The 26928-nt window shown below is 44.3% G+C and overlaps 2 protein-coding genes across 4 annotated transcripts; both read left to right on the forward strand.

Annotated features, from left to right (window-relative positions):
* The first annotated feature begins 452 nt into the window (after positions 1-452).
* On the forward strand, positions 453-6192 carry npm2a (nucleophosmin/nucleoplasmin, 2a). 3 transcript variants are annotated; one of them, XM_066644085.1, is made up of 6 exons: positions 453-608; positions 1865-1980; positions 2076-2158; positions 3991-4101; positions 5270-5363; positions 5446-6191. In XM_066644085.1, the coding sequence occupies exons 2-6, from the start codon at positions 1884-1886 to the stop codon at positions 5508-5510; spliced, it is 450 nt and encodes a 149-aa protein (XP_066500182.1). In that variant the 5' UTR covers positions 453-608; positions 1865-1883; the 3' UTR covers positions 5511-6191. The 3 variants fall into 3 exon arrangements, with proteins under 3 accessions (XP_066500182.1, XP_066500183.1, XP_066500184.1); XM_066644086.1 differs by lacking the exon at positions 453-608 and adding an exon at positions 1173-1191 and having other exon boundaries at positions 5446-6192; XM_066644087.1 differs by lacking the exon at positions 453-608 and adding an exon at positions 1727-1745 and having other exon boundaries at positions 5446-6192.
* Positions 6193-10105: 3913 nt separating this feature from the next.
* got1l1 (glutamic-oxaloacetic transaminase 1 like 1) lies at positions 10106-24879 on the forward strand. The gene is made up of 8 exons (XM_066643802.1): positions 10106-10294; positions 12349-12530; positions 15678-15801; positions 17110-17327; positions 17686-17836; positions 18714-18879; positions 20657-20799; positions 24485-24879. The coding sequence occupies exons 1-8, from the start codon at positions 10174-10176 to the stop codon at positions 24622-24624; spliced, it is 1245 nt and encodes a 414-aa protein (XP_066499899.1). The 5' UTR covers positions 10106-10173; the 3' UTR covers positions 24625-24879.
* The last annotated feature ends 2049 nt before the right edge of the window (positions 24880-26928 follow it).

Raw genomic sequence — 26928 nt, forward strand, 5'->3', positions numbered from 1 at the left:
GCCTAGTGTTTCATTTCATGCTCACATAGCAGACTTTATTTATTTATTTATTTATTTATTTGTACCAGAGAGTACACAGCAGTACACAGTGTACACAAACCGACAGAGTTCATGAATCCATGTACATATAAGGTCCTACAGCGCCCTCTAACGTTCAGTGGTGTTCAGTAATATCAATTCAATTGCCGCCTTCAGAAACAAATTTACTATCAGCGAGTGACGATTCAGAGTTTACTAGAGGCGAAAGAGTCGACTCACCTGCTATGTATGTATAAAACGTCCGTATTTTGAACGACAACCTCCGGAACAGAGGTAGGATTAAACTGTAATATATTATACTTATTTCTAAATTAGGACAAATTGTGTCCGGCTTTAAGATTAACGTTTGCTTAAAATGTACACATGGAACTGAGTTAATTCAAAGCAGTTCGATTCTCAGAATCATAATTCACTCTTCAGAGTCGATTCACCTGCTCCAAGTCGCTGTACAGTTAAAGAATCGACTCTTTGAGATTCACCTAACAATCACCACTCTCAGCTGATGTTCATTAATCACTGAACACCATCCCCACCAGTCAGCGTCTGGGAGTTGGAGTTTGTCATTTTCAGTAAGTTTAAGTTACGTTTACAGGCCTTATATGGTTTAAATGACTTTATTAATAATAACAAATGTATGATGTACAAATGCTTCAAAACGTCCCCTATGCAGCCTAAAGTCCTAACTAATGTCCAGTGGCCTGGTTAATTTATTGACTGTTGTACTACGAGGCAGCTGCAGAAATTTAGAAAGATATTTAATTTCAAGAGTGTTTGGTACACAGATAGCATCTTAGTTTTGTCGTTGTTTTGTATTTGGTTTGTTCTCATTGTTGTCACATTCTTGACTTTTTGCATTGTTCTTAATGAGTGTTTTCAAGAAGCTCTGCCTTTTCCCAGACTGCAATTGTAAATAAGAAGCTATTCTTAAATTACTGATTAAATAAAGGTTAAATAAAATAAAATTAACTTAGCTCAGCACGCTACATGGAAATGATAAGACTTTTAGGAAGCTTCAACTTGCAGTACTTGTTTGAAACGGCAGTGTACCAAAGAATGTCTGATGGGCAAATTCAGCCAGCCAGGGTTTCATATGTCATAAAGCCAAGGAACCAATTCCAAAAACCTGCAGATTTGGGCTTTCAAGCTGCAGGGGTAAGTGGAGAGAGGTGGGGAATAGTTGTATATTCATAGATCCACACATACTGAATAAAAGTGAAGGTGTAGATTTATATATTAACCAGTTTAAGGTATTTTATCTTTGCTTAATAGCTTCTAAACACAACTATAATAAGTAGAGACAAGTTTTTGGGGTGGTTTCACCCATGACTGGAGCTTTGTTCATGACCATGGCCTAAGCGTTGTTCAAAATGGACCCCTACGTCTATAAACATCATGCCTCCAGTCTCCTATAACCACTCAGCACTTGTAGTGAGGGCTTTAAAACATCATATTAATTTAGTGAATCTGCTGCTTGCGTGGGTAACAGGTCCTTGGCGATGTTTGTAGGCATCCTTGTATAAACGTGAATCTTCAAAGGAATTTAGGACACTTCTACAAAATGGCAGAACCCCAAAATAGTGCACTACATAGGGAACCAGGGAATAGGGAACCATTTCAGAAACAGACCGAGCAAACTCTAATAATACTGATTGTACTAGAAAGTTCCAGGGCAGCTCTGTTGGGGACCAGGCCTGTGCTTTTAACTTGTATGTTATTGTTGTTGTTATTTATTTTGCTGGTTACTCTTCCCTGCTCTAGAGTCGTTAATTAAATAAATCAATACATTGTTCCCACTATTTGTAACCTCCTCCTCTTCCTGTTTCAGACTGTGGGCCCTGGCTGAAATGACTGAAGTCACTGAAGATGTTTCCATAGCCTCAGTTAGCCTTTCAGAACTGACCAGCTCCTCATCAATTTCTGATCAAGTCTGTGTTCACTGGGGTAAGCTCTATCTCCTCCCGAGTTCCTGTCTTTCTCTCAGTACCGCTCTTTGTGTCAGACTATGCCATACAGTTTTGTCTTTTTTTAATATATAGGATGTGAGCTCAGTGCTGCCCAGACCACGGCTGTGTTTGAGGTGGAGGACGATCTTCTGGAGAATCAGTTCTTCATCAAAACAGTAAGATCAGATTCCCTCATGACTAATGGATGAATCCGTGGGGTCGAGCTAGAGAAGAAGCAGACTAGGCCCGAGGCAACCAGTTGCACAAGCCAGCTCAATATACTTGATCTTTGTGAACTCCTGCAGGAACATCAGAAGTCAAAGCCACTCTGAGCTTTTTAGGGCATCAGCTAACAGAGCATGAGAATGTCAGTATTATTTTATCATGCAGTAGTTAAACCAATCAATAACCCAGACAAGGCGTGTCCCAGCACTTCACAAAGTTGACGAACAAATTAAATTGGATGCTCTGCCTTCAGTAGCTTTGATGAAAAGGACTAATTGGTTTAATCCATCAGGCTTGAGCTTATCTAGAGCAGTAAAGCACTGGAAAGACCTCGTAACATGTTTAACTATTAAAGGCAAGGCTGGAGACTGCATGTGTGTTGCAAGCAGAGGCAGAACAATGCTTTCAAAACATCCGTTAATGTTTTTAATACATAAATGCCCATTTTGTTGCCGAAATATGGAAGATTACTCCATCGTACACCTGTAAAACTAAACTGGTTTCTAATATTTAAGCAGTATGCAAGGTTTTGAAAAGGATTAAGTATAAAATTATGGTCCAGAAGGCCTCGATCTTCAAGCGTGAGGCAGCTAAAATGTCAAAAACGATGATAACAACGAAATATCCTCCCACAGTCCAAAAACACACGTTGGTAGGTGGATTGGAGACTTAAAATCGACCGTAGGTTTGTGTGTGTTGCCCTGTGAAGGACTGGCGCCCCCTCCAGGGTGTGTTCCTGGCTTGCTCTGGACCCACCGCGACCCTGAACTGGATAAGGGTTACAGATAATGAATGAATGTTATTGTAGTTTGTAATGACAAATGATAGTAAATATTTGAAGAGTGCCATAGATTGTGCACTTGCTGAGTACTAGGGTTGCCATCTTTAATATATTACAATATATTAACCAGTTTCTGTTTTTGCTGTGTGCTGTAGGTCTGACAGCCAGTCACAGTTTAGAGTGAATTGTTTATGTTGAGAAATGTATTACAGCTCCGCGGATCCCAATCCCAGAATGTCCCAAAGGCAAAACTGGAGCATGGAGCACTATGCTGATTCCATGCAAATGTAGTGAGATGTAGACATACCCTACTGTAGCATCCCACCTCTTCACACCGCCTCAGTCTCTCTCCAGCACACACTCGCTGTTTAATCGCACTGTTTGAGCATTGTTCCCACTGCCTCTACGAGCATTGCGTGCTTCCTTTGTTGTTGTACAGTACAGCAACTGTAGTTTAGAAATGATTTAAAGTGTACTGCTGGATGTGCATGTGTTATTTGCAAATACATTTATATGAGGGGTATTCGCGTCCACATATTGGTCTCTGCAGGGTCCTGGAGTCATTCTCCTGTTGATTCATTAAATAAATTTTGGTCAAAATATAGAGGCCAATCCTTAGCTGCGTCGTTATTGATTCAGCAATGGATTTAACAATGTAACGACAGCCTGTAATTTTTATCTAAAGTATTCAGTGCAGCAGACGCTGTATAAAACAGTGGGGGAAAAAAAACACTGCTTCAACAAAAGAAAGGCACTACTGACTGAGTGGAGGGACCTTGAGAGTGCACGAGGCAGTTCTTTGAATGGCAGCAGTCCTCTTTTTTTTTCTCGGGTGTGCTGCAGTTGCACGGCTCATGGTTTTTAATGCACTCACTCAGTCTTCACATGCACCGGCCTGATGGTGCTCCACAGGCATAGAGCTTTGACAGAAGCCTCCTCCAAGCTCAGGGAGGACAAATGGTATTTGAATTTCATTTTGCTTTCTGCCTGCTGCTTGTGCAGATATGCTTGAGCGCGGAGGCAGGAGACGAGATGCATGTGGTGGCCGTTTCTGACGGCGTCGGCGGCTCCAAACCCGTTCCCATCGCCACCCTGCGTCACTGCATGCCCATGGTGAGTCATGCTTCTGAATAGGCGTGATCGTAAATGGATGAGCCGAAGTTCATTTCCATTATATTTGTGTCTGAAAGGGTGCACACGCCCCCTCTAATGAATGGATTCATTCGTTTGCGAGCACATCTATCGCTGACCCTGGTGTTGAAGTGCACACCGCTGTGTAAATCTCCATAGAAGAGCATTGCTAATAGAATGGGAGGCTTGCTCATAATTGAAACAGGTGTAAAGCTCTCCAGTGCTGGGCTGTGGAGCAGTGGAACTGCATTCATGGGAGTGATGGAATGGCATCCAGAGGCTTTTGTTTTTACAGCACTGTTCTGAAGTTGGGCGGCACGGTGGCGCAGCAGGTAGGTGTCGCAGTCACACAGCTCCAGGGACCTGGAGGTTGTGGGTTCGATTCCCGCTCCGGGTGACTGTCTGTGAGGAGTTGGTGTGTTCTCCCTGTGTCTGCGTGGGTTTCCTCCCACAGTCCAAAAACACACGTTGGTAGGTGGATTGGCGACTCAAAATTGTCTGTAGGTGTGAGTGAATGTGTGTGTGCCTGTGTTGCCCTGTGAAGGACTGGCGCCCCCTCCAGGGTGTATTCCTGCCTTGCGCCCAATGATTCCAGGTAGGCTCTGGACCCACCGCGACCTTGAATTGGATAAGGGTTACAGATAATGAATGAATGAATGAATGTTCTGAAGTTAGGGTGGGAGGGGGGAGGTTTCCTACCCTCCTCCAAAGGGTACATAGAGCAGTTTCTGCAGTGCTGAGACTTGATTAGCAAAGACAGAGTCTCTGTTCTCTCTGTTACAGATCAGTGGAGCAATGTGCAAACGTATTGGAAACAACTAAGCAGTCCATGCAATAGAAATAAGCCACTTGAGGCTACTTGAGTCCACCCCCTTGACCTAGCACAGTCAAAATGTAGCCAAGCTAGTAGGATGCAGGCTGGGAAAGGCTTCCTCTGTGATATGTGAATTTCAATGTGTCAAAGGAAAGCCAAACATGCTTGGAGGAGAACACTAATTGCCAAAGTAGGCCTGTACTTGTGCTTGAAGTTGTGCCTCTGTGGAGACACGTTATTGATTATTAACTGCTGAAATATTGGATGACTGCTGTTGGATGTTACTAAACCATACAGATTAATCATGCACGTGGATGCTTTCCCTTGGTGTTTCAGGTCAGTTTCCCTGGCTTGGAGCTCATGCCTCCTGTAACCTTCCACCTGTGTTCAGGAAAAGGACCCGTATTCATCTCTGGCCAACATATCACACGTGAGGACTGAGTGTACACATGAATTCCACCTGATCGTTTGTCACTAACGACTACAAGTGGTGATCTTGCTTTTTATTTTAGTGAATCCTACCGAAAACTTGGAGGAAGAAGAGGGCTTTGAAGAAGCTGACGTCTTCGGAGAATGAACCATGGTCAATACCCACTCCCTGACATCAACCATGGGTCGACATGGATGCATCTACCAGACCACGTACTCTGACTATAATGAATGACGCATATTAGCTTTGCTTTGTTTCATTACCCGATTGGGCTTGTGGGTTTGCAGATGGTATTTATGTGATGGTTTACAGGACGAACGTGGCTGACAGCAGTATTTGTCCAGACAGATGTATTTGTTTAGACTTCAGAGGGAAGATCTGATGCACAAAATATGTCTGGGGGAAGAACCCAGTACGGCCTGTCTAAACAAAGTTCTGGCTTATATTTACATAGCAGGCCATAACTCTGGATTGTGATTTGTCTCTTCCCTTATTTCAACAGATCAGATTCAGATGGCCTCACGTTCAAGCAGTTGTTAGCAGAAACAAATATGGCGCAAATAATAAAGCGGTGCGGATCTGATTTCATGTGACTCTTTACTGTTTAGATTTCAGTGACAAGTTAGAATACGTGAGAACAATCAGGTTTGCCTCTCTGCTTGAACGGGACCTAAGCGTGGTCTGATCTGTACTGTTTGTTTAAAAAAAAAATAATAATTCATGCAAAAGATGTGCATTCAAATTTTCCTGGTTTTATTATTGATGCCCAACGTTCACATGTTACAAAAATGATCAAACAATGTCTGCTAAACTTTTAGATGAACTTGTATAAAAATCTGATTATCTGATAATAAATGTATTTTTATTTCACACATTGGGGTTTTTAGTCAATATACAGATGTACAGTCAGACTTCCTGTTTAATATTAGGCACTACAGGCATGTGGAGTGGCACGGTAGCGCAACATTCCTGCTCTGGGTGACTGTCTGTGAGGAGTGTGGTGTGTTCTCCCTGTGTCTGCGTGGGTTTCCTCCGGGTGACTGTCTGTGAGGACTGTGGTGTGTTCTCCCTGTGTCTGCGTGGGTTTCCTCCGGGTGATTGTCTGTCAGGAGTGTGGTGTGTTCTCCCTGTGTCTGCGTGGGTTTCCTCCGAGTGATTGTCTGTCAGGAGTGTGGTGTGTTCTCTCTGTGTCTGCGTGGGTTTCCTCCGGGTTCTCTGGTTTCCTCCCACAGTCCAAAAACACATGTTGGTAGGTGAATTGGCGACTCAAAAGTGTCCGTAGGTGTGAATGTGTGAGCGTGTGTTGCCCTGTGAAGGACTGGTGCCCCCTCCAGGGTGTATTCCCGCCTTGCGCCCAATGATTCCAAGTAGGCTCTGGACCCTGTACTGGATAAGCGCTTACAGATAATGAATGAATGAACTACAGGCATGCACCCATCAGCTGTAACATTAAAGCCATCACCTTGTTTCTACTCTCACTACATTCTCTCCACTGACCCTGGAGGTGCTCTACATACTTCTAATAGTCTTCTCTGCTACTTTTGCTAAGTTTCCACTGAAATCATTTTGTTGAGAGTGGCTTCCCTTTCGCAAACTGTGGGCTGCCTACATCAGATTCCATGAGATTAAATAAGATGTTCTGATTTTGCTCCACTTTGACCTCAAGTGTTGAGACCGGCCACTCATTTGAGTTTCTCTAATCACGGTGCTGGACCTGCATTCATCTGAGTGTGCATAGATGACATTAAACACAGTAAAACAGCTGTCTAAACTGGCCTTTCTGAACAGGCCTGTGTTGTTTGGTCCTTGTGACATTTTGAGCCAAGGTTGTCAAAGACCTTTAAGATTCCTGGGAACTGGGTTAACTTGTGGAAAACGCTTAGACAACGTTTAAATGTAATTTTAGAGATTTGCGCAAGGAAAAATTACATTGTTATAGTAGTCTGTCAAATATTTTCAGTAGCAACTTTTCCATTACATTAGTATTTTCTCTCTGTGATTAGTGGAGGTGGGAAGAGGGGGTGGGGTTAAGTATGCTATCCTATGATTGGTTCATTCAAATTTCCCCACTGTACAGCTCATTTGAAACCTTTAAAGATGTTCAGAAGTGGAGTCAACGTCACTAGAATGTGATCAAAGATTACAGACCAATGAGAAATACGTCTTCTGAATGATATAACATTTAATTGTGTTGAATATGGCAAAGTACATGAGCATTTTGATGTCAGGTTGATTTTAATCACAATCACTGTGGATATCTGATCAGGGAAGAAATACTACAAATGAACAATGACTTACTCAAAGGTAAATATCGCTTCATAAACATGAGTTCCACACTTTAGTCATGACAAGAATATTCATCATCCTGATTGTCTAACATATGAATCAGAATAACATAATTCAGCATTGTATTTTCTTATCACTTGATGAGAAACAACCAATAAAAAGAAGACACATCCATACGAATACATGCAGTATTGCTCAAAGAGGGAAAAGCATATGGCCGCTAAAGGTGTTGTGGAGATACCAGTTATCAAATAACCATGTGTTTGAGTGCAGCTTAAGACAGACAACATCTCCTACTTCCAGTAACAGTGAGACTCCATTAGAGGCACTGACTTTGCCCTGGGGTTGAGCTGCATGTGCTCCTGCTACGTGATGTCCATTCTTCTGTAAGGCCACTGAAGTATATGTTCCACCCGCTGAATGGATATAGAATTCAAACTTATAGACCCCTCGCACTGGTGCAGTAAATACCCCTGTGACAGGGTTGTATGCGTTGCCGATGTTGGTGAAGACGTTTTTGTAAATCAAAGGAAATTCAGCAGGGTATGGTCCCGTGTTACCATCTTTACCTCCATAGAGTGATGCTGAAAACGACACTTGTCTCTTTTGACCCTCCTTTTTAAGGTTCTCCACTTGGTCCCCTGTGGCCCTGAATGAAATGTTCAAGTTTTTCAGTTCCTCATTGCTTTTAAGTTTAAATGACTCCAGTTCAGTCCTAAATCTCGCCTCAGTGTAGCTCAGATTCAGATCTCGAACTTGATTCTCCTTCTTCAGGTTCTCCACTTGACTGTTGAATAACGTTTTCAAGTCTTGATTCTCCTTCTTCAGGTTCTCCACTTGACTGTTGAATAACGTTTTCAAGTCTTGATTCTCCTTCTTCAGGTTCTCCACTTGACTGTTGAATAACGTTTTCAGGTCTTGATTCTCCTTCTTCAGGTTCTCCACTTGGTTTTTGAATGAGGTTCCCAAGTCTTGAACGGTCCTCTTCAGTTCTTCCACTAGAGACTCACCGGCTCTCAGTTTACTTTCTATGTTGTTCACTAAAGTTGTTGTGTGACTCTGTTCAACTTTCAGTACTGCTAGCATAGCGCTCATCTCTCTTAGTACTAAGTGGATGTCTGTCGGACAGCTTTGTGGGGTGAAGGTTGCAGCTGCAGCTTCAGCTTTGGTATACTCGGTCCATTTCCCGCTCGGTACGTCTCCTTTGCCTTCAGGAAGACTATTGGTGAAGCCATTTCCACTGACCAACTGTTCCTCCAACAGACTGCAGCACAGCAGCACCAGCAGAAGAACAACACACATCCTTCAAACTCTCCCTTTATCTCCCAGTGTTGATCTTTAACACACAGGCTTTTATATATAGTGCACACTGGTTAGTCATTAACTGTATTTTACTCTGATCTGATCTGTATTATATTGTGTCAGTGGGGCTAGGTACAGTCTTAGCCACAAGGGAGGCCAGTGTTGACTTATGATTATTGATGGTAAAGGGTAAGGTACGACTATAAATCTGGCTTGGAGTGGGGTGGGTCTGGGACGCCAGACTTCACACTGTTGAGCCTTCTGGAGGCGTCATGGGCTTAATTCAGCGAAACACAGATGAGGGGAGGTGCCTACCTGATGACCCCTCTGAAGAGCAGTGATACAGTGGATGGTTTGGGTACTCATTTGATGGGCTTAATGAGTAACTGTAGTTGTTAAGCACAGCTTGTTGCTGATCGGATCATAAACAGCCACAGCAACTTTAGTGTTGAGGTGTAGGAATCAAACAAACAATCTTATGGCTGCAGGTATGAAGAGAACGGGGGGTGGGCTCTATGAGAATCTCTAATGGATTGGCATTGGATATATTACATCCTATCCTGTGTACGACTATAATTTCATTATAGTGTTTATGTTTGAGATTAACAATACAAAAGGTTCAACATATTAATTCATTTTGTAACTAATAAATCAGGTTCAGGTGGATCCAGAGCCAACCCAAATTCACTGGCCTCAAGGCAGTTATACACCCAAGACGCCTGTCAATCACACACTCATACCTGTGGATACTTGGTATGGAAACCCACACTAAACACACCAACCTCCCCAGCCAGTCACCCAAGACAGGGTTTGAATTCACCACCCCAGGTCCCTGGAGCTGTGAGGCAGCAACACCACCTGTTGCACCACCTTAGCCCCTGAAAAATCATATTTCTCCTGAAAATATACTGAAAATAAGATTTAACCAGACCAAAAAAATCACTAGGATCCCCTATTAATCTTAAAATTAGGTTGGGGTGGAAGTGGTTAAACGTAAAGGCAGATGAAATAGGTATTTTGATCAAATTTTAAATTCTCAAGGGAATGCTTCAACATGGCGGCTTGGCTTCTCTGCACTGATATCCGTTGCTATGCGACGACGCGACGTCTCGCGCCCCTTAGCGACAGGCAGTAAACAAAAGCGCGTTGTGACGTAGCTGCGCCTCAGTTAAATATTCGTTATTAATACACGGTGAATACGTGAAATAGCGATTAATAAATTATGTCGTCATCTATGTCTGTGTTTAGCGACAAGCCCGTGACCACCGTGACCGCGGAGCTGAAACTAAAATCCGAGTTTCAGAGAGACTCGCACCAAGACAAGGTTTACCTCGCGGGCAGCGGTGAGTCAGACCCAGCCGAATGAGTCATGAACCAATCGGTTCTTTTGGATAACTCTTTTCAATCTACCGATTAAACCGATTCATAAGCAACCCTGAATCGAATTTAGAATCATTCTGAACAAGGTGTAAGTGCCCTAAGGATAGAAAGATCAATTCGGCTCACTGAACCGATTCTTATGAAATACTGATCGTATTTTATGATAAATATGATTTATTTACAGTATAACGCTGTTATTTTGGTTACAAATTTGTTGCACATTTTGGCTACTCCTGACAGCTGGTGTCTAGATTAAAAAACAGATTTATAAACAATAAATATAAAACTGTGATCTAGTATTCAATAGCAACATCCCAGTAAACATTTAGCCGTTGATTCAACGTTGAAATAACGTAATGACGGTCTAATCAACGTTCTCTTATAGTTGGAAATGAAAATTGAAAAGACGTCCAAACACAGACATTGAAAAGACGACTATTAGACGTATTTTGGACGTCCATTGACGTTATTAATTGGTCCCGAAATAAATTACTTGTATAAAACGCATTTTGGACGTCCACTGACGTTATCGATTGGTCACCACTTAACTAACTTATTAAGATGGATTTTGGACGTCCATTGACGTTTAAAATATGTCCTTGACGGACAGACTACTTTTAGACCTATTTTGAACGTCCAATGACGTTCCTTGTTTACTGGGATCATGATAGAATTAATAAACGTGTATTCTGTCAATATAAACACAAGGAAACTGCTTACATATCTGATCTTCATTATTCATATCAGTCCAGTATGATTTGATTGGTGCTGATACTGAACTCTAATCTGTATACAATCATTAATCTTGTCTAACCAATTCATCCTGCTCTGGACAGGCCATCAGTCCTTCCTCAGCCTGAGGTGGAGACTAAACCCAGGACTAAGACACTCGAGCTTTCTCGATATAATGATGATCTTGTGAAATATCATTGATCAGACACATTTTCAAAAAATGATTTAACCTGTTGATTGATCTTAAGTCAGCTTTTCACATTTTATGTTTCTGTCTGGACTCTTGCTGTGGTTAAATGGTTACATCATAATGTTATGCTCTTTTAGGCCACATCTTGGCCACCTCTAACTGTTTAATGCACAAGACCTCAGCACCATCTAGTGTACTGATCTCATGTTGAAAGCAGTTTCATTGCTTTCGTGCAGCAGGCTGACACCAAAAATACATTTCGAATTAACCGTGGACACTAAAACACTGGAGGGATTTGAAAAGCTGGCATGTGATGATCATGGAATCACTTACACAGCAGACTCTGCGATGATTTGTACTTGTAGACCAACACTCACTAAAGACTTGATATTGGTTTCAAATTAAAACCTAAGGCAAAATGGCTTTTGTATTTATTAAAAATAAATATTATATTTTAAAAACTGTATGAATATTTGTTTCAGAATCATTGGCCCTACAGTGAAGACACTACTGAATCTTTAAATAAAAAGCCACTGTAAAGCCAAGGAATATTCAGTTATATTTGTTTAACTGAACTAAGACCCACAACCCTTTTTTTATCTCTGTGAGATCTGCGTATGGAGATACGTCTTCAGCAAACATCCACCACGATCTTAAACATTAGACTGTCTTTGAAAGCGAAGCCATGGAATGACTGTGTTAGGATTCACACTTTGCTGTTGCCACAAAATTCCAGCTTCACATCTGAAATCTGTATTTATAGTCCATGTTGTTCGCATCACAGATACATCCTCCAGATCATCTTACAGTTCTAATTATGATACAGATGTAGGGGTCTGATTTGCAGGGCATATTGTACTTACCTGAGCTGGGAATCAAACACTGGTCCTCTGCATAGAAAAAGCACTTTAGAAAGGATACATATTTATATAAAGGTTTCTTTTACCACAGCTTCTCAACCCGTTTTCAGGACAGTGAAAAAAAGTCATCAGGTATGACAAAAGGAATACTTTGAAGGGCCATGCTTTTCAGCCAATCAGATCTTGTGTTTGGAAAAGTATAACCTGGATTTCTTGTTCCCTTCCCTGTACCCAGAGTGTGTCGGAGAAGGTGGTCAGGCCACAGTGCTTCCTCTGATCTTGAAAATCAAGCAGCAGATTGGCATGGACCCAACCCTTCTCCCAGAGTATCCACATCCCTCGGGCCTCCCAGAATTCTCCAGAAGAGCCTCGGAGCTGGCCTTGGGCAGGGACAGTCGTGTCCTCGTTGACAACAGGGTGACCATCTCTGTTCGTTCTTCCAATAAGCACACGTCTGTGGAAAGGCCGAGTCTGTCTCTGTGATGTATTACCCTGTTTGTTGAAATAGCGGGTTAATCCACACCCTGGCTTTTCATTGGCGGTGGATTACCAGCTGAGTACACTGATAACACACCAGAGCCGCAGCATATGTACGGCGTGAAGTTTGTTTACATGGGGGAGGGATGCCATGTGACCATGTGCCATTGATGTTAAATGACCCTTTGAGCTGTAAACTAAGACCTGCTGCTGGGCGCAAACATTTACCCTCGTCGCCTTCATTATCAAGCTGGAATCAAAGCGTACAGCTGCAGAAGAATGCATCCTAATGACGCAAAACGAAGGGAGATAGTGGTCATTTAAAGGAACAGTCTGTCGTTTTTACCACTGAAACCTATACACAATATTCATACAAAATATCCATGGGTTGCAGTCATTCATTCATTATCTGTAACCCTTATCCAATTCAGGGTTGCGGTGGGTCCAGAGCCTACCTGGAATCATTGGGCGCAAGGCAGGAACACACCCTGGAGGGGGCGCCAGTCCTTCACAAGGCAACACAGATACACACACACATTTACACCTATGGACACATTTGAGTCGCCAATCCACCTACCAACGTGTGTTTTTGGACTGTGGGAGGAAACCGGAGCACCCGGAGGAAACCCACGTGGACACGGGGAGAACACACCAACTCCTCACAGACAGTCACTCGGAGCGGGAATCAAACCCACAATCTCCAGGCCCCTGGAGCTGTGTGACTGCGACACTACCTGCTGCGCCACCGTGCCGCCAACAGTGTAACATAATAAAGAAAAAAAGTTATAGTCTGTTAGCCATATTAGCATTTTCCCCATTGGATATAATGGAAAACTTTTAGTATGTTAGACTCTAATTCCTTTCTATGCTCTTGTTCCGTTATCTGCTGCTTTACACAGTGACATCAGCTGCAACCCATGGATAAAGACTAAGCAGAAACACATTTCTGAATAAACCCGTTTATCCTTCATAGAGGGTGTCCCTGACATGGGGGAGGTAGAATCAGCCATCAGGAGGCTTAACTTTTGATCCTGGCTATTATGAATTTCCTCACCCTTCATGTGATGTAGAAGATTGGCTCATTCACTATGGCGAAATCTTTCTGTTCCTCTTGCTCCCTCGGTCCTGCACAGAGTCATCCTGCATTCACCCCATGAGAGCTGGAAATCCAGGGGGCCCCAGAGCTCGCTGCAGGCTAAAGACTGTTTTAACACCTGTGTTTTCACTCCTGCCAGTCAGAGACGCTTGTTTAAGAAAGCCATCTTTAAACCCCTCCACACAGCCAGGCCTTTCATTAAGCCAACAGCTATTTTTAATTTGGTATTTTTCAAAAATGTAATCTCTTTAACCAGGAAGCCGCCGCTGAAATCCGTGCTCCGCTCTGAATAGACTGGCATAAAGGCTTAACGAGGTACATCATCTCGTACAACAACAAAAGTGATTTGAGTTAATCAGTCTTAGCGCATTCAAGACAGTCGTTAGTTGAAACAGTTAGAACCTGCCACCAATTTGTCTTCAGTCTAACGTCAACTAAAGGAGCGCACAGAATGCTGCAAGTCATTATGCACATTTTTTTTTTTGCCAGCTCTTTACAGAAGCCACCAATAGTGTTTGGGCATGTGCACCATACAATAACTCATTTTAATATGTCTATGATTCTTCATCATGTTCTAACACAGCCATTATACTGACACCTAGTGGCCTGGATGTGTCAGAAGTATTGTACTAAAATTATTTTAGACATGGCTGCCCTCAGTATAGGGCGGCACGGTGGCGCAGCAGGTAGTGTCGCAGTCACACAGCTCCAGGGACCTGGAGGTTGTGGGTTCGATTCCCACTCCGGGTGACTGTCTGTGAAGAGTGTGGTGTGTTCTCCCTGTGTCTGCATGGGTTTCCTCCGGGTGCTCCGGTTTCCTCCCACAGTCCAAAAACACACGTTGGTAGGTGGATTGGCGACTCAAAAAGTGTCCATAGGTGTGTGTCTGTGTTGCCCTGTGAAGGACTGGCGCCCCCTCCAGGGTGTATTCCCGCCTTGCGCCCAATGATTCCAGGCAGGTAGGCTCTGGACCCCCGCGACCCTGAATTGGATAAGGGTTACAGACAATGAATGAATGAATGCCCTCAGTATAGGGGTGGGGGGACTGTAGTACAAGTGTTGCTCTGCATACTTTATTAGTGGGTATGATTTGGGTGGTGGACTATTCTCAGTCCAGTAGTGACAGAGAGGGTTTTAAAAACTCCAGTAGCACTGCTGTGTCTGATCCACTCGTACCATGGACTGTGTGCTCCTGTCCATAGATAAAACAGGGTGAAAAATGGGCTGACAAAGTATGCAGAGCAACACATGGACTACAGTCTGTAATCGTTGAACTGAAGCGGGGAAAATGTACAATGAATTTGTAATTCATTTGTCATTTTTGGCCAGGCAGTGTGTAAATCTAAGGAAGGCAGAGAGGTCATGGAGAACTTCAAGTAAATTTTAGGCAACAGAAGATATGTTTTACATCAATTACCCTTATTGCTATGTAGTGCGTGTTTTATTTGTAGCTCCGCTAAAGTACACCAGCTCATAATTAAGCCTTCCGTATGATGGGCTGATTAGTAGTGCTTTTTGCAGGAACACAACAAAACAGTTTGTGTCAGAAGAACACAGATGCAATACCAGTGTTTTAGGATCTGTGAAATTCTACCACTGCCACACCATACTGAGTTCAGCTCCCAGGTCAGTTGCTGTGTTCTCCCAGTGCCTGCGTGGGTGTCCTCCTGGAGTCAAATAAAAAATACATGTTGTGAGTTTCAGGAAACTGAATTGACCAGTTATAGAGTGTTAAATCTTCACAATTATAATATAGATGCATGTATTTTTCTTGAGAACATGGTGGTGTTATCACTGTGAAGTGGTGTGTGCATGACCAAGGCTCTCACTCATGAGACCAGTGTGAGAGCTGTAGAAATACCCAGTGACAGAATCAGTATGTGCCATGCCCATCAGAGTGTGAGTGCCAGCTGGTGTGTGTGTGCGTGTGTGTGTGTGCCATGTTCAGATTGACAGTTCTGCTCTTCCCGATGTCGTTTCTCACTCTGAAGGTTGTTGGAATTCAGACAGTAGGCACCTCTGGAGCAGTGCGTTTGGGAGCTGAGCTACTGAGGCAATGCTACTGCAACAACTCGTCCTGGAATGGTCCGGTTCTTCTCTCCACTCCGTGTGACGGTGGGTCGTGTAGAGCTTGTGGATGAGATCAGGAGGTCACTGCATATTCCAAAAGAAAGGGTCTACAGTTCAGGTCATTTATTAAGTGGTCTTTAGCCTATTTCCTAGATCCAAAGTACATCACTGATCTGGTGAAGTGCCATAGCCCATAAAGACAAGCTCCTAGGATCAATTACAGCTCAGTTGGTGGAAAATCTTCCCTACAGCTCTCCAAACTCTGAAAAATGTTAGGAATATTAGCTTCACAAGCATTTTTAAATCCAAATTAGTGATATGTTTATTTATTGATTTGTTATAATTCTACTGTGTATTTTTATATTTCTGTTGAACTTGTATCTTGTAGCTTATTTTTGACCTCATTTTTATATAATTTGAAAATGCCACCCTGCCATTTACCTATTGTCCCACTTCTGTAAAGTTTCTTAGCAATTTTGACCTACAATGACATTCATTCATTCATTATCTGTAAGCGCTTATCCAGATCAGGGTCACGGTGGGTCCAGAGCCTACCTGGAATCATTGGGCACAAGGCAGGGATACACCCTGGAGTGGGCGACAGTCCTTCACAGGGCAGCAAACACACTCACACACTCACTACGGACACTTTTGAGTCGCCAATCCATCTACCAACGTCTGACCGTGGGAGGAAACCTGAGCCCCCGGAGGAAACCCACTCAGACACAGGGAGAACACACCACACTCCTCACAGACAGTCAACCGGAAGAAACCCATGCAGACACAGGGAGAACACATCAAACTCCTCACAGACAGTCACCCGGAGGAAACCCACACAGACACAGGGAGAACACACCACACTCCTCACAGACAGTCACCCAGAGGAAACTCACACAGACACAGGGAGAACACACCACACTCCTCACCGACAGTCACCCGGAGGAAACCCACGCAGACACAGGGAGAACACATCAAACTCCTCACAGACAGTCACCCGGAGGAAACCCACACAGACACAGGGAGAACACATCAAACTCCTCACAGACAGTCACCCGGAGGAAACCCACACAGACACAGGGAGAACACACCACACTCCTCACAGACAGTCACCCAGAGGAAACTCACACAGACACAGGGAGAACACATCAAACTCCTTACAGACAGTCACCCGGAGGAAACCCACACAGACACAGGGAGAACACATCAGACAGTCACCCGGAGCGGGAATCGAACCCACAACCTCCAGGTCCCTGGAGCTGTGTGACTGCGACACTACCTGCTGCGCCACCCTACAATTTTTATTACTATTATTATTAATAGTTGTTGTAGTAATAGCTGGTTTATTCTTTACAGAGTCATTGCAGAGCATCTTTGAGTCAGCAGGGATCAGTGATGTTCAGCACTATCAGTACTGGGACAGAGAGAGTCATGGTGTGTGTGTGGAGAAGATGTTGGAGGACCTGGAGAAAGCTCCAGAACACAGTGTGGTGGTCCTCTCTGCGGCTGGACACTATCCCACTGGAGCTGATCTGTCTCAGGATGAATGGAAACGAGTGGCTGATGTCCTGCTGGTAAAGTCTGTGAAATATATGCAGTGCATGGTCATCCAGCGCGGTGAACCGTAAACTGTAAACTGTTGATGGAGGCTGTAATGCTCTTAAGCTGCTGCCTAGTGCCGGCAGTTATCAGCTCCGCTCCATTGCTCTGCCTGGGCTTTCATGTCTGATGGAGTACACGAAGAGCTTGATAATGAGCAGAGAAGAAGAATCAGATGTGTCAGAGCAGGGGAAAAACAGAAAACTGTGAAGGGTTTGCCTCCAGGAGCAGACCTACAAACGGCTGCTCGAGGAAGCTAGAGGTCAAGGCTAGCAGCTGAATGAATCATTGTTTTAGCTACTCTCTCTCTCTCTCATTCTCTCTGTCTCTCAGAGGCGTCAGATCCTGCCATTCTTCCTGCTGACTGCTCAGGGTCTCTGTAGTGGGGATGTGGAGCTGGATTCCTGGGCTCTGCGTTACTGTGCGTCTCTGGGGCTGGAGCTGCTTTGTGCTCAGTCTTTCTCCCACAGCTTCAGCCTCTATGGTGAGAGCTTTTATATGCAGGAAGTGTGGCATCGTAGCTGTTCCAACACTGGAAAAAAGCCTATCTTACTAAGTGAAAACATCTCAAACGTAGTTGGTAGATTCACAAAAAATATTTTGGAATCAAAACTACACACCGCAGGCTACATTTTTTTATATATATTTATTTATTTATTTGTTGTTTGGAAATTCACGCCTGGTTCACATTTTTTCTCACAGTGAAAAAGAAACAATTTGGATGAAATGTCTTCTTCAAAAGATGGTCTCCTTTTGTTGCTCATATTTCACATAACAGCAAAAAATATTCGATGAAATAAACAGCATTTTAACGAGCACTTACTTTGAGATACAGGTAGCACTGCCCAAAAACTGTGGCCCAAATACGTCATATCTGCCATTCTTTATGGCCCACATTAGGTTTTGAATCACACTGTTGCCTAAGGGTGAGTCTGGCTGCCTCAACTCCACTGTCCACCTTATTTGGGCCAGATGGAACACAACACGTGCCATAATCCAAGCCAAGTCCGACCCACGCAACACACCACAGTGCCATAAGTGAGCTTTGGCCCAAATGTGTCTGCTATCTGGGTTTTTCAATTGGTTATAAAGGAGTGTCCACTGACATTCGGACATATTGTATGCGTAGAGTCACGTGCCACGGTGTTTTTGTCCGTGTTTCTGCACAGTTCTCTCAGACCGTATGGGGGGGGGGGGGTGAACGGTTTTCCGATGTAAAGCCCATCTAAGAAGTCAAAGCCCTTGAGAAAATCTAGAACTAATAAAAACACTACAGTAAAGTCTGTTATAGTAAAGAGCTCTGTGAGACTAACCTTACTGTATCTTTCCTGTTTCCACTCTACATCCGACCCCACTCTCAGGAGACAGGGTGGGCCACCTGCTGTGCGTTCTGAAGGATGAGTCCAATGTTCTGGCTGTCCAAACCCAAGCAGAGAAAATTGTTCAAACTCTCTGGTCCTGCCCACCAGCTGGAGGCACCAGAGTGGTTACTGCAGTGCTTAGCAACCCTGCACACCTGGTCGAATGGTAAGTTTATGAGTTATATCTGCTTTGAATGTCTTGTTATTTTTCCTATAGGAATATTCGCTAATTCATTCATTGTCTGTAAGCGCTTATTCAGTTCAGGGTCGTGGTGGGTCCGGAGCCTTGCCGGAATCACTGGGTGCAAGGCAGAAACACACCCTGGAGGGGGCGCCAGTCATTCACAGGGCTCACACGCTCACACATAGGGACACTTTTGAGTCGCCAATCCACCTACCATCGTGTGTTTCTGGACCTTGGGAGGAAACCGGAGGAAACCCATGCCGACACGGGGAGAACACACCAAACTTCTCACAGACAGTTGCCCCTATTGGAACGGTTTAGTAATAAAAATTAATTAATTAATTCATTCATTCATTATCTGTAAGCGCCTACCTGGAATCATTGGGCGCAAGGCGGGAATACACCCTGGAGGGGGCACCAGTCCTTTACAGGGCAACACACACAGTCACACATTCTCTCACACACTCACACCTATGGACACTTTTGAGTCGCCAATCCACCTACCAACGTGTGTTTTTGGACTGTGGGAGGAAACCGGAGCACCCGGAGGAAACCCACGCGAACACAGGGAGAACACACCACACTCCTCACAGACAGTCACCCGGAGGAAACCCACGCAGACACAGGGAGAACACACCACACTCCTCACAGAACGTCACCCGGAGGAAACCCATGTGGACACAGGGAGAACACACCACATTCCTCACAGACAGTCACCCGGAGGAAACCCACGCAGACACAGAGAGAACACACCACACTCCTCACAGACAGTCACCTGGAGGAAAGCCAGGCAGACACAGGGAGAACACACCACACTCCTCACCGACAGTCACCCGGAGGAAACCCAGGCAGACACAGGGAGAACACACCAAACTCCTCACAGACAGTCACTCGGAGGAAACCCACACAGACACAGGGAGAACACACCACACTCCTCACAGACAGTCACCCAGAGGAAACCCACGCAGACACAGGGAGAACACACCACACTCCTCACAGACAGTCACCCAGAGGAAACCCACGCAGACACAGGGAGAACACACCACACTCCTCACAGACAGTCACCCGGAGCGGGAATCGAACCTACAACCTCCAGGCCCCTGGAGCTGTGTGACTGTGACACTATCTGCTGCACCACCGTGCCGCCCAAGTTTAGTAAAAATTTCTAAATTAAATTGTGTAATATCCGTTAATTTATTAATTCATTCATTGTCTGTAATTGCTTCATTGTTCCAACTGTTGTAGTCTGTTGCTAACTATACAACAGAATGAGGCCGTTTGAAAGCAGGAATACAATACTGGGTCATTGTCAGTGGTTTTTGGGTGCACAGAGAGGCCCGTGAAGTGAAATGTAAGATGGGACAACGTGAGCACCCATGAAAATGTGTAACAATGTGAAAATATCATTGAAAAACGTACTCACTGTTAGGCAGGAGTTGAAGATGAACCATTCAGCACTCATCTTGTTTTGCTAAATACTCTTCCAACACATTTTATCACATCTCTCAGTGACAGATCATCAGCTATGAGGTTGCCTGTCACCACATGGAGCTCAGAGTGTAAAATTGCCAAAGGTTCCAAACACTTACATCTTAGTTCAAGCCACTGAAAGGATACTCCTTATGAAAATAAATGGATATATATTGGTAATGTCTCCACTTAGCTGCGTAGAACACATTTCTCCTTAAGGCCACAACCTTTCTCTTGTGAATATAGCTTCGTATATTATGGAGTCATTGCTTTCATACGGTTCTTTCAGGCAGGAGGGGTTGAAGGCCACAGCGGAGCGATGCATGCTGATGCGGGAACGTCTCAGAGAGAAGCTGCGATTACTTGGAAGCCCAGGCAGCTGGGAACACCTGATAAAGCCAGGGGGACTCTTCTGCTGCATTGGACTTAGTGGTAAGAGATGAGTGGTTAGCACTGGAGTGGTAAACACATTCGTATTTATATGAACATTTGTTGTCATATCCACAAACGGGGGCGTTACTTCAGCCGTGGAAGATGAGGTTAAACAAGAAGGACACATTGAGAAACAGCCAAAATGTTAATTAATTGATTGTGGATTTGGGTGTTCTCCTCCAAGTTGAGTTCCAATGATAATTTGCAGTAGTTTGGTAGCATTCGATTTGATTTGATTTATTTGAAAGAGAGTAGTTCCACTGTGGTGGAAGAAACTGTGCTGAATGAGAGCGGTAGAACAACGTTGTGCTGTGAAGAATCATTTGTGATGATGATCTACAATGGCTAAATTATAGCTACGGCGATGTTGTTTCACGCTCACACTCAATCCCTCTCCAGTTCTGTTCCCTAAAACGAACTACAAAACCAGACAGACTAGAGAGGAGCCGTCTGGTGCTTTTACTGAGTGTGTACTCAGCCAAATTTTGATCTTTGCAGAAAGGCCCGGAGAAATGCCTCATCCGTAACAAATGAACCGAAATGCAGTGTTCCATTATCCTTAGAATAACACACACTAGTGCTTCTCTCTGTTTGTGGGTTGTTTTTGACATTTAAAAGAACTCTTAGAGGTGAGTTTTTGCTTAGGAGCTGTTCTGTACCACTTATTCTGAAAAATATTCTCGCTCCATCACGTGTGTTTTTCTTTTCCGCTGTTTTTAAGCTATGTGCACTCCTCGGCTATAAAAATAAAGATTGGAAAATGGAAAATCACAAACCCTCCAATATTTACCAGACAGAAAGAACACATTAGCACAATTTAATGGGAGAATGTTCCAAGTCTGTTTTCTTTTTCAGGCTGCTAGTGCTCTTTCTGTTTCTGTTTGTGCTCAGTGCCTTAAAATGTCTCTTGACGTGGGAGAGTGTTGAATTTGTGAATCACAGCCTACTTTGATTGACCTCTATCCTCAAAGCACAAGTTGAAACTTGCTGTAGCTTGCACACTTTGGCAGTTGGGTTCTGAGGCTGCACATTTTGAATAGTGCTTGAGACCCCAGCCATTGGGGTCAAGAAATGTTCTTACCATGTTTGTAAATAAGAACAAATGTGCTGAAGGAGCTTAATATGTGCAGGAGAGCACTGTAAGAATGCGCAATGCATTCGAGTGATATTTGTAAACTTAACTTAAACTTAATTGTGGACATGCTTAACCTCTCTGCAGTGGACCACACAGACACACACACATGTACACGCCCACACACAGATATATAAATCACTTTATTAAATTTACATGTTAAAGCAGCACAAAAATAACCTGATAAGTAGAAAAACTTAAAGGAACAAAAGTAAGATTTGGTATTTTTGCTGCTGGGCTGCCCGTAGAGTTGCGGAGTATAATTAAATTTTACAGCACTCTCTTGAAATCAAGGTGTAGGCTGTGGTTTCCTACCCTCCTCAAAGATACACAGTGCAGTTTTTTGCAGTGCTGAGCCTGGAGTAGCAATGATAGAGGCTCTGTTTTTCCTATTACAGGTCAGTGAAGCATCACAGTAATTTTTAAACTGCATTTTTACTCACAAATAAACTAACACACACTCATACCTAGGGACACTTTGAGTTGCCAACCCACCTACCAACGTGTGTTTTTGAACTGTGGGAGGAAACTGGAGCATCCGGAGGAAACCCACGCAGACACAGGGAGAACACACCACCATCCTCACAGACAGTCACCCGGAGGAAACCCACGCAGACACAGGGAGAACACACCACACTCCTCACAGACAGTCACCCGGAGGAAACCCACGCGGACACAGGGAGAACACACCACACTCCTCACAGACAGTCACCCTGAGGAAACCCACGCAGATACAGGGAGAACACACCACACTCCTCACAGACAGTCACCCGCAGGAAACCCACGCGGACACAGGGAGAACACACCACACTCCTCACAGACAGTCACCCTGAGGAAACCCACGCAGACACAGGGAGAACACACCACACTCCTCACAGACAGTCACCCTGAGGAAACCCACGCAGACACAGGAAGAACACACCACACTCCTCACAGACAGTCACCCGGAGGAAACCCACGCAGACACAGGAAGAACACACCACACTCCTCACAGACAGTCACCCGGAGGAAACCCACGCAGACACAGGGAGAACACACCACACTCCTCACAGACAGTCACCCTGAGGAAACCCACGCAGACACAGGGAGAACACACCACACTCCTCACAGACAGTCACCCGGAGGAAACCCACGCAGACACAGGAAGAACACACCACACTCCTCACAGACAGTCACCCGGAGGAAACCCACGCAGACACAGGAAGAACACACCACACTCCTCACAGACAGTCACCCGGAGGAAACCCACGCAGACACAGGAAGAACACACCACCATCCTCACAGACAGTCACCCGGAGGAAACCCACGCATACACAGGGAGAACACACCACACTTCACAGACAGTCACCCGCAGGAAACCCACGCGGACACAGGGAGAACACACCACACTCCTCACAGACAGTCACCCGGAGGAAACCCACGCAGACACAGGGAGAACACACCACACTCCTCACAGACAGTCACCCAGAGGAAACCCACGCAGACACAGGGAGAACACACCACACTCCTCACCGACAGTCACCTGGAGGAAACCCACTTGGACAAAGGGAGAACACACCAAACTCCTCACAGACAGTCACCTGGAGCAGGGCTCAAACCCACAACCTCCAGATTCCTGGAGCTGTGTGAATGCGACACCTACCTGCTGCGCTACCGTGCCACCCAACCTGAACATTTGTAAATGATCATTTTTTCTAAAGAATTGTCATTCATAACAACAAAGAACAAGAATAGAAATATAACAAACATGTCAATTGCATTTATCTTTAATCTGACTGAACAAAACCTCGCTCTGAATAATCTATTGCGCTTACACAGACATAAAAAGGATCCAACAATAAAGAAAGCATTGTGCATTAGTTCTACTATGATAGGAGACATTATGGCAGACAGGTCTGATTCTACCCTAATTTTTACAATCTGCACGGCATGAACGTGCCCACGCTGGGACTCCTCTATCGGCAGATTTAAACCAGGAAGTAAAATGATGCCAGTCATTTTCCATCCCATCAGTACTACTGGGCCTGTGGAAAGAGTCTTAAAAACAATGGTTAGATCTTTTTTGGTATAAGATGTGGGCTAAGAACTTGCTTTTAAAACAAACTGGGTGATAGCTTTTATTTGTACACTGTATCAAGGGTTTTCTCAGTTATTAAATCCACTTCAGAATGGTTCAGTTGTAATTGTAATATTCTTCATGCCTGAAAATGCCTCACTCCTCTCGACAATAGACAGCTACATTCCTCATCTCTCAACTTCTGAACTCCATCTTGGTCTTCAGATAATGAATCTGTTATGTTGACTTAAGTGCATGGGAATGGCATCCAAGCATAAAATTAAGAAAATAATGGAGCTGAATTAATTCGCTGTCTCCGTGGCTTTGTAATACAAACTTCAAAGTGATGCCACTTAATAGTCCCAGATTAAAAGCATGATCTTCATATCGGTGACTCATCTCATGTGAGGAATGGCATTACTGAATGATTCTATGTGACGTCAGTGGATGAATGGTTGTTACTGAGCATTTTAATTATTTTTCTCCATCTCCATCAGTTCAGCAGGTCGACTTCCTGGCAAAGCGGAGGCACGTTTACATGCTGCCGGAGGGCTGTCTCAATGTGAGCGCCATCAACAGCCGTAATCTCAACTCTGTGGCGGAATCCATTCATCTGGCCCTGACTTCAAAGCTCTGAGCAGATGGTTACCAGCATCAACTCTTCCTACTCACCACCTTCTGCTGTGCTCCTGAATCTCGCACTTTCATCCCTTTAGAGGCCGACGAATAGAGAGCTTCTGATCAACAGAGAAATTAAATATTCATAATGTAATCCTTCATAACATTTCTTTACACTATACTAACTTTTACAGAGAACATTAGTCTCTCATGATCGGTGAGACCTTCTTCATAATTATTTTCCAGTCAAAACAATAAAAACATACCCTGGTGAGCCAAAACATTAAAATGACCTTGTTTCTCCACTAGGGCGGCACGGTGGCGCAGCAGGTAGTGTCGCAGTCACACAGCTTCAGGGACCTGGAGGTTGTGGGTTCGATTCCCGCTCCGGGTGACTGTCTGTGAGGAGTGTGGTGTGTTCTCCCTGTGTCCGCATGGGTTTCCTCCCTGTGTGCTCCGGTTTCCTCCCACAGTCCAAAAACACACGTTAGTAGGTGGATTGGTGACTCAAAAGTGTCCGTGAGTGTGTGTGTTGCCCTGTGAAGGACTGGCGCTCCCAAGGACTGCTCCCTCCCACCTTGCGCCCAATGATTCCAGGTAGGCTCTGGACCCACCACGAGCCTGAAATGGATAAGCGCTTACAGATAATGAATGAATGAATGAATGTTTCTCCACTTATCTGCCATTTTTTTTAGCTATACTGACTACGTTGGTGCGCTTTTGTAGTTCTACAATTACAGACTGTAGTCCACCTGTTGCTCTGCATACTTCTAGGGCACCGTTTCACCCTGTTTAGGGTACGATTTGGGTGGTGGATCGTTCTCAGCACTGCAGTGATACTGATGTGGTGGTGGTGTGGTAGTGTGTGTTGTGCTGGTACGAGTGGATCAGACACAGCAGTGCTGCTGAAGTTTTTAAAGCCCTCACTGTCACAGCTGGACTGACAATAGTCCACCAACAACCAGCCATGGCCTTGAGGTTAGAGAAGCGAGCTTGAGGCCGGAGGGTTGCCAGTTCAGTTCCAGGGACCGGCAAGGAAAAATTCATTCATGGCTGAAGTGCCCTTGAGAAAGGCACCTAACCCCCAAACTGCTCCCCAGGCGCAGAGGTGGTTGGCAGCCCCCTGCTCCGGTTGTGTGTGTGTGTTCACTGCCCCTAGTGTTTGTGTGTTCTCTACCACGGATGGTTCAGAGAAGTAATTTCCCTAAGGCGATCAATAAAGTATCATCTTAATCTTCTATCTATCGTTACACTTATATAGCGCCTTTCTAGATCCACACTGCTCAGAACACAAAACTGCTCAAACGTGCACAGCGTACTCTTGACCAGGAACGACCGTCCACCTGGAGGACTGCATCGGGCACTAGGGTTTCACCCAGGACAGAGCACCAATCCATATCTGGGCACACATATTCACTCACACATACAGACATTCATTCACATACACACTCATTCACTAGGACAGTTATTAGAGTAAGCCAATTTACCTACCCTCCATGTTTTTGGACTGTGGGAGGAAACCCACACAGACACAGGGAGAACATGGAAACTCCACCCAGATGGGACTTGAACCCAAGATCCCAGCGCTGAGAGGCGAACGTGCTAACCACCAAGCCACCGTGCCGCCCGTAATCTATATCAAATATATCTAAATATCTAAACTGTTGTGGACAGTGTCTGACCACTGACAGATGAGCTACTGTGTGTCTGACTTGTGGACCAACAATATGGCTGTGTGTAATATAGTGAGTATTTATCCCCTTTTTATTATAATTTCTAGTCTTTCCAAATGACTTGTTTTCAGTTTTGTTGCAAGGTTTGTTAGTCCCATTTCCTCCAGATCCTTCCAGTTTTGGAACTTTCCATAAAATCACCTCTGAATTATGAAGAAAATACTTGATGGTGGTTTGTGGTCTCTGATATTTGCACAGGCCTTTATATATTTATAGTTAGAGCTCCTTTTTTTTTCCAAATATACTCTATAAAGCTTCCACTCCGTGTGTAACATGTCTTAATTAGTTGAAGGACTAATTGACATACCTTGTGCATGCAAACAGGAATAAATATTAAAGTCGCAAAAAGCACAATCCATCCAAGAGCAGCGGAAAGCGACGTCCAAATGGACTTAACTGAAACGGCGGAATTCCAGTAATTCCAGCCCTGAAAGGAGCTTCAGAAACACAGCGTGTGGCTGTAAAGATAAGCCTTGAGTCAAACACAAATTACAGCACAGAGTTCCGGCGAGCAGACACATCCCTCTCATTAAAGATAAAGGCGTCTTTTTACTGTGGAGGCATCATAGAAAGCCATCACACGGCGTCCT

The sequence above is a fragment of the Hoplias malabaricus genome, chromosome 14, assembly GCF_029633855.1.
Source record: "Hoplias malabaricus isolate fHopMal1 chromosome 14, fHopMal1.hap1, whole genome shotgun sequence".
In the NCBI taxonomy this organism is placed as follows: Eukaryota; Metazoa; Chordata; class Actinopteri; order Characiformes; family Erythrinidae; genus Hoplias; species Hoplias malabaricus.

Bases quoted from the DNA above. Each gene is read 5' to 3' on its own strand.
- npm2a (XM_066644085.1), top strand. From the start codon at position 1,884: ATGACTGAAGTCACTGAAGATGTTTCCATAGCCTCAGTTAGCCTTTCA. The intron at 2,159-3,990 runs GTAAGATCAGAT...CTGCTTGTGCAG, and splicing joins ATCAGTTCTTCATCAAAACA to ATATGCTTGAGCGCGGAGGC. The intron at 4,102-5,269 runs GTGAGTCATGCT...TTGGTGTTTCAG, and splicing joins TGCGTCACTGCATGCCCATG to GTCAGTTTCCCTGGCTTGGA.
- got1l1 (XM_066643802.1), top strand. From the start codon at position 10,174: ATGTCGTCATCTATGTCTGTGTTTAGCGACAAGCCCGTGACCACCGTG. The intron at 12,531-15,677 runs GTGACCATCTCT...CTCACTCTGAAG, and splicing joins GTGTCCTCGTTGACAACAGG to GTTGTTGGAATTCAGACAGT. The intron at 18,880-20,656 runs GTAAGTTTATGA...CGGTTCTTTCAG, and splicing joins CCTGCACACCTGGTCGAATG to GCAGGAGGGGTTGAAGGCCA.